The sequence below is a fragment of the Grampus griseus genome, assembly GCF_964374135.1.
Source record: "Grampus griseus genome assembly, chromosome: 2".
Lineage (NCBI taxonomy): Eukaryota > Metazoa > Chordata > Mammalia > Artiodactyla > Delphinidae > Grampus > Grampus griseus.
In genome coordinates, this window is record NC_139018.1 from 3285960 (window position 1) to 3301620 (window position 15661).

At 56.8% G+C, this 15661-nt stretch overlaps 1 protein-coding gene across 1 annotated transcript in view; it reads right to left on the minus strand.

Moving 5' to 3' along the window:
• Window positions 1–226: 226 nt before the first annotated feature.
• Window positions 227–15661, minus strand: part of DYNC1H1 (dynein cytoplasmic 1 heavy chain 1) — a 65695-nt gene continuing 50260 nt past the window's right edge. The window contains exons 51-78 of the mRNA XM_082649223.1: window positions 15463–15583; window positions 14088–14283; window positions 13489–13606; window positions 13191–13406; window positions 12244–12456; window positions 11985–12112; window positions 9675–9828; window positions 8883–9029; window positions 8636–8786; window positions 8230–8483; window positions 8019–8153; window positions 7822–7916; window positions 7473–7647; window positions 7246–7321; window positions 6383–6543; window positions 6141–6252; window positions 5978–6038; window positions 5760–5883; window positions 5507–5620; window positions 4903–5073; window positions 4597–4814; window positions 4405–4508; window positions 2684–2895; window positions 2104–2257; window positions 1403–1545; window positions 1090–1258; window positions 754–881; window positions 227–585 (exon numbers count right to left, since the gene is read on the minus strand). Of these exons, the coding sequence (XP_082505349.1) occupies window positions 457–585; window positions 754–881; window positions 1090–1258; window positions 1403–1545; window positions 2104–2257; window positions 2684–2895; window positions 4405–4508; window positions 4597–4814; window positions 4903–5073; window positions 5507–5620; window positions 5760–5883; window positions 5978–6038; window positions 6141–6252; window positions 6383–6543; window positions 7246–7321; window positions 7473–7647; window positions 7822–7916; window positions 8019–8153; window positions 8230–8483; window positions 8636–8786; window positions 8883–9029; window positions 9675–9828; window positions 11985–12112; window positions 12244–12456; window positions 13191–13406; window positions 13489–13606; window positions 14088–14283; window positions 15463–15583 (4179 nt within the window). The 3' untranslated portion in view covers window positions 227–456. The remainder of the gene's footprint in view (window positions 586–753; window positions 882–1089; window positions 1259–1402; window positions 1546–2103; window positions 2258–2683; window positions 2896–4404; window positions 4509–4596; window positions 4815–4902; window positions 5074–5506; window positions 5621–5759; window positions 5884–5977; window positions 6039–6140; window positions 6253–6382; window positions 6544–7245; window positions 7322–7472; window positions 7648–7821; window positions 7917–8018; window positions 8154–8229; window positions 8484–8635; window positions 8787–8882; window positions 9030–9674; window positions 9829–11984; window positions 12113–12243; window positions 12457–13190; window positions 13407–13488; window positions 13607–14087; window positions 14284–15462; window positions 15584–15661) is intronic.

Consider the following 15661-nt stretch of genomic DNA (forward strand, 5'->3'; position numbering starts at 1 on the left):
ATGCCCGTCACTTCCAGCCACCACCCTAGGGTCGTGGGAACGAAGGCGCCAGAGAGGAGGCGGGACGAGGGCGTCCACCTGGGCCACGGGTTCCCGGTGACGGACACGGCGCCAGCCCCACGCCCCGGGAGCGCCAGCGCTCTCCTAGGAACGGGGCTGCCTCTGTGTTGTGAAGGGTCCAGGGTGTCCACAGGAGCCAGAGCTGAGACAAGAGGCCGGAGCCGGCTCATGCTTAGTGTTTTATTTCATAAAACAAGCCATGCTTCGGCCCTCAAAACCACGTCCCTGTATCCCTCCCGTTTCCACCTCCCAGCCGTCTGGCTTCTTTCGGCTTCTTCTAGCCTCACACCAACAACTTTCCTTTGACAAGTCCGTACCTTCCACACATCCTAATAACGAATAAACGTTAAATATTAATTTTACTGTTACAGAAAGGGGCGCTAGAAAAGGTGAGTCTCACTCGGTGCAGAGAACGGCAACGCCGCGCTCGTAGAAGCTGCGAGGGTCCTCCTTGGTCGCGATTTCAAAGTCCACGGTGAAGATGAGGTCTGCTCGGGTGAAGTTCAGGTAGACGGGAAGGGTCACCTGCGAGGAAAGGGGGCTCTGGGGCAGGGGCTTCACGCGAGAGGGAACGGACGGTTCCTCCTGTGACGCAGGGACTCGCGGCCGGGAGAGGGCGGGGACGTCGCCCTGGCGCCCGGTGGGCGTCCTCAGAGCCTCCCTGACCACAGAGGACAGGAAGGAGCCACTCACCACGTTAGCCTTTTTCTCTGCGCTTGTCTGCTTGACCCAGCGCAGCTGCGTCAGGGGGAGGACGGTGGAGATGGCGTTGGAGAGCGAGAGCTTGTTGTTGTTGCACGTGGCCCCCTGGAGCTTCAACCCTGTGGTGGTGGGGGCGGACGGTCAGGACCCCCCGAGGGGAGCACGAGCTGCGTGGCCACAGGCCTGGGCTCTAACTTAACGCGTTCGCGTGGGAACCACCAGCAGGCGGCCCGTGAGGGGGCGATGGCTGAGCTGCAGGCCCAGGGACAGGGGAGGGGAACCTGAGAGAGAAGAGAAGCCCGGCCGGCCGGAGTGGCCCCCACTCACCCGTGACCCCAAAGCTGCAGGCGTCCAGCGTGGTGCTCTGCGAGGTGGTGACGTTCACCTCCAGGCAGAGCTCCTCCAGGGACCAGCTGTTGGCCTGGGCCACGTACTGCCTGGTGGCAGTGATGTACGCCTCGGGCACAAACAGGCCGCCCAGGCACACGTGGATGTTCTGTGGGAAGAAGCAGTCCCAGATGAGAGCCGGCCCCACCGGGCCCGAGAGCCAGCACCCGGGCCAGCTGCCGACCCTCCCCGGGGACCCTCCTGGGGACACTCCCCGGGGACCCTCCCCCAGCTCCTCAGGAGTGGCCACCACCTTTAGCTCCTTGGCGCCACCAGAGGCAGCCGCCAGTGAGATGTTCTGCAGCTGTTTGATCCTCTCACTGAAGTCGGAGACCCACTGGATGACAGTCATGCCGGCGGGCACCGTGTAGTGGGACCAGCTCCGGGGCAGAATTCCTGCAAGCGAGGAGCCCCGGCCCGGCATCAGTGCCGACAGTTCCCCCGGCGCAGGTGGGCGCACAGCTGAGCGCTGGCAGGTCTGCCCCCGCGTGCAGGCTCTGCTGCTTCCCCTCCCTGGTGCACCTCACGCCCTGCATGGGCCACCATCCCCACCGCACGTGCTCCGCGCCCAGTCCGGGTGACCCACAGGACGCGTCTGGAGGAGCACAACCGCTCCGAGGAACCACAGCTACAAACCCCCGCCACAGGCGGCTCGGCGGTACTGCCAATGGAGGCTCTCAGAGCCGATGGAAACCCCGGGGGTCCCTGTGCCTTTGGACTCCAGCACCCTGCCCTAGTCCTCCCTAAAGACTGCAGAAGTGAGTAAAGATTCTGTTCAGTGCTCAGTGAACCAGCATAAAACGGATACAAATTCTCGGGCGTTTCTAAGTCTGCTCCCAGGTGCGGGCATCGAGCTGCCCTGAGGGAAGTCTGGGCGAGGCCCGGCTGGGACCTGCCGCCACTCTGAGGGGCTCCCGGGAGAACCCCTGCACCCCAGCGGCACCGCGGGCGCACCTTTCACCAGCTCGTTGATTAGTGTGCGCAGGTAGTTGGTCTGCTTCTTCTTGCCCTCGCACACCTGCACAACGTCAGCAAGATCCTGGCGGACGTCCTGGAGTAACTTGGCGCCCATCTTCACCTCTCTCTCAAAGAATCTGAACAGAGGATCCTACAGGTGTTGGGAAAGAAGGCCAGAGTGAAGGAGGGGAGGGAGTCTGGGAAGAGGTCTTTTCTCCAGCAGAAAAGACAACCAGAAGTAACTCAGCCTCAGGGAGCCCCGGTTTCATAGCCCTCCCCGTATTATTCACAGTGTCACCCCAGCTCGACCCTGCACTAGACCTCGCATGAAGCTGCGGGCCTGCCTGACCGATGGCAGCTCTGGGCAATTCTGTAGAGGAGAACGGCTGCCGCCGCTTCCTTGCGAGTCATTCACCTCCTTGTGGAAGACGCACCACCTTCATCCTAGGGACTTCCCTCCAGCCCGGCCCAGGCGCGCGTGCGCTCCGAGACAACACTGAGGTCGGCTCGACCCGCCCGGTCCCACTTGCTAGGACCCCCCCAAGCCCCAGGACTCGGCGGGGGAAGGGCCAGCCACCTTGATGTTCTCCACCGTGCGTTTGAGGTGGCTCAGCGTCTGAGGAATGAGATGCAGCCAGTTGGACGCGGTGGTGTGCAGCGTCCGCATCCAGGCGGGGCGCCCGTCGGACGTGGCATCCGGCCTCGTCTTCTTCTCCGTCTCTGCGTAGGCCAGGTCGTCCTCGTCCTCCAGCATCTGCATCTTCAGCATTTTACTGATCATGTCCACGCCTGGGCCGCAGGGAGAGAGTGCACAGCAGGAGAGCAGAGAGAAAGGGACTTGAAGGTAAAGGCCGCACACTGCGTTTGTTTCACAGGTGTAACTGTGTGCCCTGCAAGGTACCACGTGGGTACCTGTCCTAAAGCACGGAGGACGGCCTGACCAGAAAGGTAAGGCGGCAACGACAGAAGAAGCAGCACCACCAAGTCAAGTCCTGACTGCTGGGCTGCTCCAGTGGCCGAGTGCAAACCCCAGAGGCCTCTGCTAGGCCCGCGCATCCACTGTCGTCAGGGGGTGGGCTCTGGGGCGCGCCAGCGCCAGGCAGGGAGGCCACCTGGGCTGCTAACGCGTGACCACTTCCGGCTGAGACTGCGCGGAGCCGTGTGGCGGCCTCCCGCGGGCTCTGGACTCTGCCTCTGCCTGCGGGTCCCTGACCCGAGTGGGGCGCTCCAAGTCCAGTTCCTGAGTGGCACTCTCACCTGGAGGCTGGGCTGGAGGACAGGGCTCAGCCTCCCCAAGCCAGGCCCCTGTGGCTCATACCTCACGGCCTCCACGTGGGCCACACCACCTGGGGCACCATCAGCTCTGGCGTGACATGGGGCTCAGATAACACTCACTACAGTGTTGAGCGGGACCCAGCGCCGGTCCCAGCAGGCAGCACGGTATTAACTCGCTAAGTGATCTCAGTACACGCTGCTGTATGAGACAAGGCCCAGCGCCCCCCCCACCCCCACCCCCGGCCGAGACCTGCCCAGCACCCAGGCCTCAAGCCCTCCTCTGCTTCCCTGCTGGCCAGCCCGGCCTCCCATTTGGTCACCTGTGGGGCCTGCCACCCCCCACCTCCCCCAGCGAGAGGCACGCGTTCAAGGTCGTCGTCAGTCAGAAAGCAGGCCCCATGGCTAGGGGTTCTTCTCATTACAGAGCTGAATCGCGGGCCTGAGGTGAACTGTTGGGGTCTGTTCTATCAACCAGGGTATGAGTTTGGGCAAATCACCCGTCTTCTGGGCCTGTTTCCCATAAAGAGAAGCCTGGCTCAGATGAGCAGTTCTCAAACCTGAGTGTCTCAGCGACCGGGGGGTTTATCAAAACAGACGCCAGGCCCCAGCAAGTCCAGTTCTGATTCCCCGGCGTGGGGCCCGAGGACCTGCCTGTCTAAATTTGCAGGGGAGGCTGAAGCTGTGGTCTGGGGACCACACTTCGAGAACCACTGGGTTAGATGATTTCTTGAATAGTCCTGAAGTTCCAAAAAAGCGTATTCCAAAAAGAGACTAAAAGATTTAAAACGTCACTTAACCCAAGAGTTTAAGAAAACTGAACAAGAGAAAAAGTGAAATTTCTTCTGAATCTAAGACAAAAAACCTAAATGCAATTTCCCGACTCCATGTAAGCAGCTATCGAGCCTTTTCCCCAGGACGGAGCCTGTACCGCAGGAAAGACACCAGCGGGAGCAGATCGTTTTCCCTGCCCCCCGGAGTGGAGGGAGGGAGGTGCGGTCTGGGGGAGGACAGCTGGGTACCCACCCTGCGTGGTGAGCAGGACCTTCTCAGCATTGTTGGGCAAGCCCAGCCAGGAGGGGGTCTGCGTGTCCGGGAGCAGCTCCACCCACTGCACGAACTCCTCTCGCCTGGAAAGGCGGCACGCTGTTAGTGCCGTTACACGCAGGCCGGAAGCGCGCGGTGCCTCCCCTGTGGGTCCCGGGGGCGGACGCATACCTGATGCCGTCTGGCATTTGGATGTCTTTGTGCCCGTCGACCTTGCAGGCCAGCTTAAATTCACTGTCGAAACTCCTGGTGGTGAAGAGACGCTCCAGGAAAGTGTTGAGCAGGCGCTGGTCGAACTCATTGTCCACCCGGCCGCCGTAGATGGACTGCGCCATCAAGGTCTTGAGCGCCGCCCAGGGGATCTTGTCTGGAGAGATGTTCTGCCTTCCCTGGGCGGTGGGGGAGGCTGGTCACGCCCACGGCAGGCGGCCACCTGTACGCGAGTCCCCCCCCCCCCACGGCACAGCCCACGCTTGCCTTGGCCGTGTCGTCCAGCCACGTGTCCACCGTGTCGCAGGCCGACCGCAGGTCAGACTCCCCGAATTCATACTTCTTCGACCACCCCAGGGGTGCGTATCGTAAGCGCTCTTGGATGATGGCGTGGAACCAGGCCAGCAGGAAGTACAAGCGAGCACGCTCGTTGGGAGACTAGGTGGGGAAGTTAGCAAGGAGAGAATCACCAGAACGCAGCCCCCTTTCTAGCTAAGAAAATAGTGCAGATCCTGTCGGAATCAAAGTCTTAAAAAGAGCTTTCCATGTACTAACGTTGGAACCACTGTGATCTTAGTAATTAACACGAATATTGTCGTTAGGAGAAAACTACGCCAATTTTTATATTAATAAAGGTGTGCTCCCAACTACGCTGTGTAACCAGAAAATTACATAGAAGAGAACAAGTTTCTAAAAATGGTAGAAAAGGTGGATTAAGGCACAAAAGGAAACAGCGCTTAAGAAACACAGAACCGATGCACCGCTCCTGCCACAACGCTCCCCTGCCCGCGAGCCGGGCCCCGGCCTCCTCTCGGCGCCCGGACGTCCGCGTGGCCGCCGCACCCAGCTCGACTCCGAGCCCCGTGCTCACCTTGCATATCCGAGACACGGGGATGCTGCTGAAGGTCCTCAGCATGTTGGCCTTCACGCCCGGCGGCGGCTCGAACACGAAGATGCGGCCCGCTCGGAGCAGGTTCACGGGCACCTGAGCAAGACACGGCACCCGTGACCGCGGTTTCCACGTGTGTTTCAGCTCACACACACGTGCACACGGACACACAGGTGCCAAACCAGCGCCTCGCGCCCCGCCTCGCGCCCCGCCTCGCGCCCTCCGTGCCGCCCACCTTGGGGTTGATCTCCATGGTGAGGAAGAGCCTGAAGCAGGCGTGCGGCTGCAGCGAGTGCAGCTTCTTCTCCAGCTGCATCAGCCAGCCCGGAGCCAGGTGCACGTTCTTCAGCATTACCCACCTGCAGGGCAGGGACAAGGCCGCAGCCACACCTCACTTTCCGGCCTGAGTTCCTGGGCACTCGGGCCTGGTAAAGCAAAACCCAACGAGCCTACCTGCCCGACTTCACGGCTGTATTTATTGCCTTGTCTGCTTGGTTAAAGCCTTCTGCCGAGCCTGGTACCAGAAAGCTTAGTGTCAGCACGTGGACTTGGACTTCAACGCCCACCCACACTGAAGTCTGGGGTGCCCCCCGTGGAACTGACCAAGCACCCTTACCAATGGCAATGGACGTGATCTGTGTGTTCTGCTCAGCTGCGAGGTCCTCCACGTGCCCGCTGGCATCGTAACCAGGCACAGAGCACATTAGGACAGGGGTGTTTGGCTTTACCTGCAGATCAGGAAGTCGGAATTGGGTGAGAGAGCATCCCACCCGACAGCGCACCTGTCGAGGGAGGAGAGCCCTGCGGAGGGGCTCGTGAAAACGGGCTGGGTTCAGAGTCCGCGGGGCCAGAGCGTACCTCTGTGTCCACGATGTGGGTCAGGTCGAGCGGCTGCTCCATGATGGACATGAAGGAATCCCCGAGGTTTGTGGAGACAAACATGTGAGCCATGGCCAGCAGGCGGTCGGGGCGGAAGGCCTGAATCAAGAGCAGCCGGTGGATGGCTTGCCCGATGGGAGCTGAAACGAGGCCGTGAGAAGGGCTGGGGGTTGGTGACAGCACAGACTTTGAGATGTTCTCCCGCCTGGACTGCTCTTGCCACCAGCTCTCGCTCTGCAAACACTCATTGTCCGAGACTCAGCTCAAACACCCCAGACACCACGACGCCCGCTCTGTCCTCTCTGCCTGAGAACTCCACCACCTCCACGCTGTCACTGAGCCCTCTGGGAAGAGCTGTGACAAGACCTACGCCTGGGTCTGTGGGTGATGAGCGGTGACTGATTCTAAATGGCTAACTACATCGTACCCATTTGTGGAGAACGCTGAAGATTCTCAGGAACGTCTAAGATCACAGACACCCTACAGCCCACGACTGAGCTGCAGCCACGCTGGACATCACCCTTTTCTTCCTCCCCATCGTGGGGCCTGTCTGGTCCAGAGCCTCGCGTAACACGCTCGAAACCAGCCGGTTTCCCCCCGATGTCGGGCAAGGACCTTCCGATCTATTTCTCTTTTGGTCTTTAAGCATGAGTTGCAACAGGAATTGGGAGTTTTTCGCTTTCTTACGCCTAAGCTGTCTCCTAAGTTTTAACACCGAAATACTTATCTCAGGAATCAATGGCTTTTTATCTTTGGGGAGCGTCCCTGCATTCAAGCAGCAAAGCCCAACTGTACACTCCGGTCCAGAATGAAAACAACGGGGGAGGCCTCGTGGGGCTTACTTGCAGGGCTTTCCTCGCTCCAGAGGTACGGCACCGTCTGCTCTGGGGAGCTGCTGTCCAGCCAGATGCCAAATTGCTGTGGGGGCAACAGCGGAAGTGAGGTTGGGACCAACGTGTCGATGTTTGACGTGAGAAAACACCGCACAACGTCCTGGGTGTTACACGACACGCGCGACTCCCTGGGAGTAAGGCCAGCTTCCCCCCGGGAGCGTTCACAAGACACTTACCTCGTCTGCTTGAACCTTCGCAATCAGATCCCTAAACGCGGGCAGGCAGCTCAGCCGCACCGCCGCCTCGGCCTGCTCCACCGTCAGACCCTGGATCTTGGGCGTCGAGCCAGCGTTCAGGACGATCTCCTTCCCCCTCAGGAAGTGCTGGAACTCGGCATCGTAGGTGGGCTCCCTGGGAAGGGGGCAACAGTCAGCTGGGGTCTCCCAGATTCACTTCTACTGTCACTAAAAGAGCAATAATGGCTTTAAGAAGAAAAAAAAGCTCATCCCATCAGAAAATGCTAGCAGGCAGGCTGCAAAATGACGATGTTCTCTGGTGGAAAGTGAGGCGGGGCAGCCGACTTACCCGATGGTGCCCTTCAGTTTGATTCTCGCCAGCAGCATGGCGAAGGTGATGTGGTCCTGGTGCAGCATGCCTCGAGCTACCCGGTTAAACGCCACCTGGAGCCAAATGCAGGAAGCACTGCCGACCCTGAAGCACTACTCCCGAGCCCCCCACTGCACACACGCGTGCACCCCGGGACAGCCGGGCGTGCGCCGTACCTGGAAGAGGTCCTTGGTGATGATGGAGAGGCGCTGCGTGTGGTCGGTGACGCCCTTCAGGTTCGGGTTCTCGTACAGGACGTTGTGGTAGATGTCCAGGAAGAACTGCAGGGAGTACTGGTACAGGAAGTGTATCTGGAAGTGGCGAAGGCGACTGTTAGCGCCTGTGCAGGCGGGGCGGGAGCCCCCGGCTGGGCGCGGCCCCGCTCACCTGCTTCAGGGACTCCATGGTGAAGTAGATGCTGCTGCAGGCGGTGGACAGCGGCAGGTACTGCTGGGACACAGTCTCCACCTCCTGCATCACAATGTCCGTCTCCTCGACTTTCCTCGTCACCTCGGCGGCCTCTTTCTTGAGGTTCTCCAGGGTCGTTATGATTGTGTCATCATCCAAAATGCGCCCTTTCACCTCATTCAGAGCTTGTAGCAGAGACTTTTCCAGCTGACGTAAGCGCAGCTGAAATTCCCCTTAAATGATGAGAACACCCAGAGCTCGCTACAGGACTTAGTTCTTTCCACGGAGTGCTCCGTGATGCGTCCGACACAAGCCCGGCGCACCCTCGTCCTGTGAAAGTTCAGGCCCCCGACCTGCACCGAGAACTACGGATCCAGAGACATACCTTGGAGTTTAAGAAGATCGGAACGTTTTTCATCCACGTCAGGTCTTTCTGCCTTGAGAACTTCATTGAGACACTGGCTCTGCAAACTGCTACGGGTGACGGTGAAGTTGACGAAAGTAACCCGGGAACAGAGATCAGGTGGGAACTCGACCTGCCCAAAGGGGCGACAGACCAGGCAGCTTTGCTACACATCCGCAGCCTCACCTAACGCCGCCCCGTCTTCACGGAGGAGGGCCCCGTCCCTTACCGTGGGATCCCGGGTGGACAGGAAGATGACAAAGGATGGCGACAGGTCTATGTCCTGGTCACCGAGGGTGATCAGCACTCTCCCCCCTGTTCGCCGGACTTCACGGTTCAAAACTGGATTCAGAACTGGATCATAGCTCTCCACGTCCTACGTGTGTATATGTGAGGTGTCATTGACAGGGAGAGTTTTACAGTGTTTATTTTCACCCATATAACTGACTTCCTACTCCAGATAAACACATCTCCCCAGAAGCCACCCAGCTATTTAGACCTGCGCTGCCCAATACGTGGCCATTAGGCACACGTGGCTACTTAGACAAAATTGAAAGTTCAGTTCCTTGTCACGCTGGCCCGTGAAGTGCTCAACAGTGGGGCCGCCATGCAGTTCAGCACAAGCTAAAGAACGTTTCCGTCGCTGTCCCGGTGGATGGTGACGATCTAGACCAACTAGAATTTTAAGTGCAAACACTGCTTCTGTTGGATTTTTTATAGATCTCAGAGCTTTAGCTTTGCCTTTTTAAAACTTTTTTGGCCACGCCGCTCGGCTTGTGAGATCTTAGTTCCCCGACCAGATGTTGAACCCGGACCCTCAGCAGTGACAGTGCGGAGTCCTAACCACTGGACCATCGGGTAATCCCCTAACCTTGCTTTCATATCAGATGACGTCTTGCAAAGTTCAAAAAGTAGCACGTATTATGTGATTCACATCAACTGCGTTTGCAAAAACCTAAATGCAGCCCTAAAGGCCATCCCTGTGGGAAGCAGAGTCTGCAGAGCTGAGATGCACACGAACCTGGACCAGAAGGGGGTTGCCGAACCTCAGCGCACTCTCCAGGTTCTTCCTGAAGGCGTCGTCCAGGAAGCTGGTCCGTGTGATCTTGCGGTCCTTGTACTCATTCATGATGAACTCTGTGGCCTGTCCTGAGGGGTCGATGATCAGTGGATACCTGAGGACGGGCCCCAGAGAAGGAGGTTAGAGGTCCACAGGAAGCACAAGGACGTGGCAGGCAGAGCCCGACAAGATGACAGGAAGGCTGTCCCACGCTCAGCTGTGGGTTCCAGGTGTATCAGCAGAGACCAACGTGACCTAAGGCTTAATACTAAAATCATCTTTTTGAAGAACTTCTATGACGGGGAGGTAACTAAACCACAGACTCTGCTAAGAAGGGCTGTAGTCAAAGCTTTTCTTTCTGGGACACACAGTGCTTCTCTAAGAAGTCCGAGCATACTGCACTAGGATGACTGTTCTCTGTAGAATTTACTGCTGCCCCTCTCAGGGCCAACTCCTGCAGGGCAGGTATCAACACCACTGCTGCTGCAGCCCCGCGAGCTGACGGCTGGGAAGGGTTTACGCTGCCCAGGACCCTCCTTCACTCAATGCTCACGATAACCCTACAAGATAGGTGTTATCCTCACGTCCATTTCACAAAGGAGGAAAAAGGGGCACAGAAAGGCGAACATCATTTGTCCAGGGTCACACAGCTGCTTAACAAAAAAATGTTAAAAACATAGTACACAAACGTGATTGTACAAAATTCAAGAGCTACGAAAGGGCAAGTGGTGAGAACCGCCCCTCCCCCTCCTCCCTGGTCACCGGTTTGTGGTCCATGTACACAAAGGAGGTTTATGTGTTCACAGACACACGTGTGTCCCCGGGGGAGCACACCACCCCACACTGTGGCCTGCCGGAAGCACCCTCACACGCAGGCTCTGGACGAAGGGCCAGGTCTGCAAGGGCCCCCGGCCTCCCACCGGGGGGGACGCACGGTGACCTGTTCACTGGCCCCAACGAGGGGCGTCAGAGGCATTTCCGGGCCTCTGGTAGGACACACTCTGTCCTGTGAATGTTCTGAGATGCATCATTCTTCACGAGTGCCGGGCTTTGGGACACCCGGAAGCATGCATTTCCATGTAAGACAAATGCAGCCCCCCACACAGACCCCTCATAGACGCCACAATGGATGGACATTCCCGCCAGCGGCCCCTGGTGAGACCCCGCGCCACTTGTGAGACCTGAGGGTTGGCTCCTCTTTGTGCCCTGGGGACAGTGGCATATACAGCAAGGGCTCAAAGGTTCCAAGATGTGCAGATATGGTTAAATAGGACTCTGGGAATCAGTTTTTTGAAAGAGAAAGAAAACCCAGGGTGGCTGGGTTTGGGAGCTGCCACAGAGGAGGGGGTCAGTCCTTGAACTGCTCTGTGAGCCCCCCTCAGCTGCAGGCCCGTTCCTCCTCTTACTCTGGCCCCCTCCTTAAACCAAAATCAGGGAGCCGCTTCCCTTAACTCTCTCTCTAGCTAAACACTTCCAATTCTTGTAATATTTTAAGAGACAGTCTGTTTTTTGTTTTTGTTTTTTGGCCGCACTGCATGGCTTGGGGGATCTTAGTTCCCCAACCAGGGATCGAACCCACACCCCTGGCAGTGAAAGCACCGAGTCCCAACCACTGGACCGCCGGGGAATTCCCGAGAGGGTCTGTTTTGATTTTCGCCCAATACACAGCCATGCCCATCAATTTCAAAAGGTTACATGAGGCTTCCCTGGTGGCGCAGTGGTTAAGAATCCACCTGCCAATGCAGGGGACACAGGTTTGAGCCCTGGTCCGGGAAGATCCCACATGCCACGGAGCAACTAAGCCCGTGCGCCACAACTACTGAGCCTGCGCTCTAGAGCCCGTGAATCACAACTACTGAGCCAGCATGCCACAACTACTGAGGCCCGTGCGCCTAGAGCCTGTGCTCCGCAACAAGAGAAGCCACTGCAGTGAGAAGCCCACGTGCCGCAACAAGGAGTGGCCCCCGCTCGCCGCAACTAGAGGAAGCCTGCGGGCAGCAACGCAGACCCCATGCAGCCGAAAATAAATAAATAAATAATTTTTTTTTTTTTAAAAAAAAGGTTACATGAGATCCACTCATTGTAGGACAGTTTGGACAGTCACAACGAAAGAAAAAGGGACCGTGCCCAGCCCACCATCAGAGGTGAGCACGCGGACCCTCCCAATGTCCTATTCCCCTCTTCTAAAGGTGTGTTTTGAAAAAAAATGAAAAGGGGAGCACTGCACACGAAGACTTCTAACCCGTGCCCTTGCTGCGCACAAGCACTTACCTATTGAAGCGTTTCAGCATGATGGCGTTCTCCGTGCACAGGTCGTCTGCAGGTAGGGAGCTGGCTTGCCAGCGGAGACGCTCGTCAGCGTTGGACAGATACTCCGTCCTCGCGATATCTGTGCGGAACTGAGAGGGACAGCAGTTACGGATCCTTTTCTTCAGGACGCAGACAGGCACAGCTTCCCAGTGGAGATGGTGACAGCTTACTGACCCTCATTTTGGCTCCCACCTTTTTGAAATTCCCTGCGGACGGTTACCTGGATGTTGGCTTGCTGTAAGTGATGGGACCAGGTGGTAAACAAGTTCTGGCGCATCTGCTGGTCAAAGTAACCCGCATAAGCAATAAACGCAGCTGACAGGAGACAGTCCCCGGCGATGGTGGACATCTGGTTCTTGAAAGTTTCACTTGTTTTTTCCCATCGTTCCCGTTCAGCAGACAAGCTCTTCAGAAGAGCGGTGCTCCGGTTTACCTAAAAAGAAAACCAAACAGGCTTTATGCTGAAAAGTGCACATCCGTTCCTGCCCACGGTGGGCAGGGTCTGGGAGGGCTGGAGAGACAAGCACACTCATGGTTCAGATCCCGAAGGAGGTTGGGACCCAGATCACCCACAACTGAGGACGACACAAGCCTCAGAATCTGAGGGCATAAGATGAGTGTAGAGAATTAAGTGTCAGCCTTGAGACTTGTGTGTGAGCAGGTACGCGGGCAGGAAGCAGGTGGAAGGAGCCTCCAGGGGAAGGTTGACCTGGAGGGAAGAGGCGCCAGAGGCGGGAGGCCAAAGCGCCCATTTTGAGGACACAGGAATGGGGGCAAGAGCGACAGGGACCACAGCAGAAGGGACAAGCAGAGGGACGGGAGAGCCTGACAAGGAGGCCCTCGGTGATGCCACTTCTGAAGCCCAAGGCGGGAGAACAAATGGGTTTGGAGCTGACCGCGGGGGAGAGGGATTCCCCGGCTTCAGAGTGCCCGGCTGCCATCCACCTAACACCACTCAGTAAACGCACAGGAAACAGTCACCAGGACCCCCGTGGATGTGAAAGAGCTAATCCCCCGGGATGACCGCGGTCCGTGCGGCCCGTGTTGTCGTCTGTTACTCTCAGCGCTTCCCCCGGCGAGGCGAGCGAGCACGGCACGGTGAAGGACACCGAAAGGCAGCGTTTCAGGGGAGCGGCAGAAAGAGTGCGCTCGTGACGACCACCTTACTTTGGCTTCGACGGCAGCCAGGTCCGCTTTGATGGCCTGGGCCTCCGAGATGAGGACCGCGTACTCCTCCTTGTAGCGGGCGATGCTGGCCTCCAGCTCGCGGATCATCCGCTCCACCTCGTTGGCTTTCTGCTGGTTGTCCTTGGCGTCGTCCTCCAGCTTCTGCAGCTCGTTGCGTAGGGGCTCCACTCGCTTTAACATGTCGGCGTAGTTAAGCTGCGGAGGGCAGATCGACTGTTTGCAAAAGGGACGGGACACTAGGCCCCCTCGCACAGGGGTTCCCAGCCAGGCTGATTACCTGTGCGATGGCCCACTTAACCATAGGCCCGCAGGCCAGGGAGGCCCGATTGACGATTTCGTAATTGTAACTAGGATTGGACATGTAGTTCTTCTTCATCTTCTCCCTTATGGCATCACTGCAAAAGAGGAATTGTATTTCTAAGCATGTGCAGGGCAAAAAGTAAAGAAGAATTTTCAGGGAATCAAAATGTAAAGACTAGAGCCAGCTCCCATCTGTTGCTCCAGTGAGCACCAAGGATGAGCCAGCCCGACCCTAGTTCTCAGGTGGCGAGGCCACTGCTGCTGAGAAGGACTCTCACCTTCCCGCCCCTTCCCTGTTCCCCGACAGGAGACAAGCTCAGGGCCAGCGCTGTGCTCGTAGCCACTCGTGGGGACGGAGCAGCATGCGGCTCACAGAGGTAAAGGGGTCAGGGAACTACTGTCAGGAGTGGGGAGAGGAAATCTGACTAGTTTGCGTGGAAATGGCCTGGAAAGGTGTTTGTGCAACTGCTGAGCTGACATTACCTTCTGTGTGCGCTAAGCCAGAGACACGAGGCCACAAGCAAACACGAGAACCTCAGGCCACCAGATCAGTTTCCCCCACCGGGTGCCACCCACCTGATCTCCTCGGCAGAGAAGTTCACGATGGTGGGGATGAAGTTCTCCCTCATGATGATGGAGCGAATCTGCTTCCAGTCCGTCGTGCTCTCCCCGAGCAACAGGCAGATGGACTCGAGCGCCAGCTTCACGGCGGCAGGGGGGTTGGCCATGGACCGCACCTCCACCAGGTGCTGCTTCTTTATGGACTTCACAGCTGGGCGTGGCGGGAGCACAAGAGGGTGGGGTGGAAAGGACGTGGTGAGAAGGGGACCAGAGCACAGCCAGACGCTTTGACTCTCACCAGAAAAGGGACAAGTGCGCAGAAGATCCAAGTGAACGTGGGATGTTCTGTCTTAAAACCCTCTGGAATAGCTGAAGTGGCCAAAATAATGACAGAGATCTTGCTGTACTAAGCGTAAATCGCAACATTCTGTAAGAAGGACAGCATCTTTAAAAATGTCTCACAAATCCTCATCAATTCCTTTACCTCTGTGAAGATTTAAGTATTAAAAAAAAAAGCAAAATTGTTCATTTATTTTACACCAATTGAACAAAGACCTTTTCAGTCTGCCACAATTTAGAAGTTGTCTTTACCGGCTGGGGTGAAGATGTGGAATTAACAGTTCTAAAAAAAAATGGCCAACACTTTCCATAAACTGAAATGCACATTTTCCTAACCTGAACTTTTATTAAAGCACTTTTTTAAAGTAATTCTTTGGCAGGTGAGAGCTAAATTAAATCCTCATCAAAGCACAACTCTCAGTGAAAATCTATGGTGCATTTTAATTCCTCTTGTGGTGTAATGTGAAAACTACAAGCAATTGGGTTATTTGAAGTAAGTTAAAGGCTGATGGGCAGGAAGGGGCCCAGGGTTAAGGCCACGCCTAGGTACCGGGCAGACTGCAGACTAAGACGGGACGCCGGGTCACTGCGCTCCCTCCTGCAGCATTTCCCAGGTACATGGGGTGGAAAAGGAAGGATGGGGGCTGCTACCAATAACTAAATTAGTCATCGCTGGCCACGACCAGGACACTCTAATAATTACAGTTAAGACAGCAACACTGCCTACTTCACGACATTTCTGGATGAAATTCAAGCCAGAGATTTGCAAATAGCATATTTACATCACCAGACTTTAAAAAACGTACCGACAAAAAGCTGATTTTGTCCATTTTCTCTTATGAGAAGGGCTTCACTATGGTGAAACAGACTAGCTTTACGGAAACTTTGCTTTAAGAGGTGAAGACAGTCTTTAAGTATTTAGAAAAGGCTTCAGAGACTTGAGACTTATCAATGACGCTGTGGAAACGTACATAACCGGGACCTCTGGGGGAAGGCCCCCTAATCTGTCCACCCTCCCCAGAGAGCCAGACCTCTGACAGTGTGCACACACCATTCTGGGCCTCGATGACGGCCGGCTCCACCTTGTCAAGATCTTCCTTGACGCTCATCTGTTTGTCTGCGATGACCTCCTGCTGCTTGTGCAGCTGTTCCTGAATTTCTTGGCTCATGACCTAGAAAGGAAGGACGGCTCGGCTCTGGGGTAAGCAGTGGTTAATTCGCTGAGTCCTAAAGTGGCACTCCTCATGCCG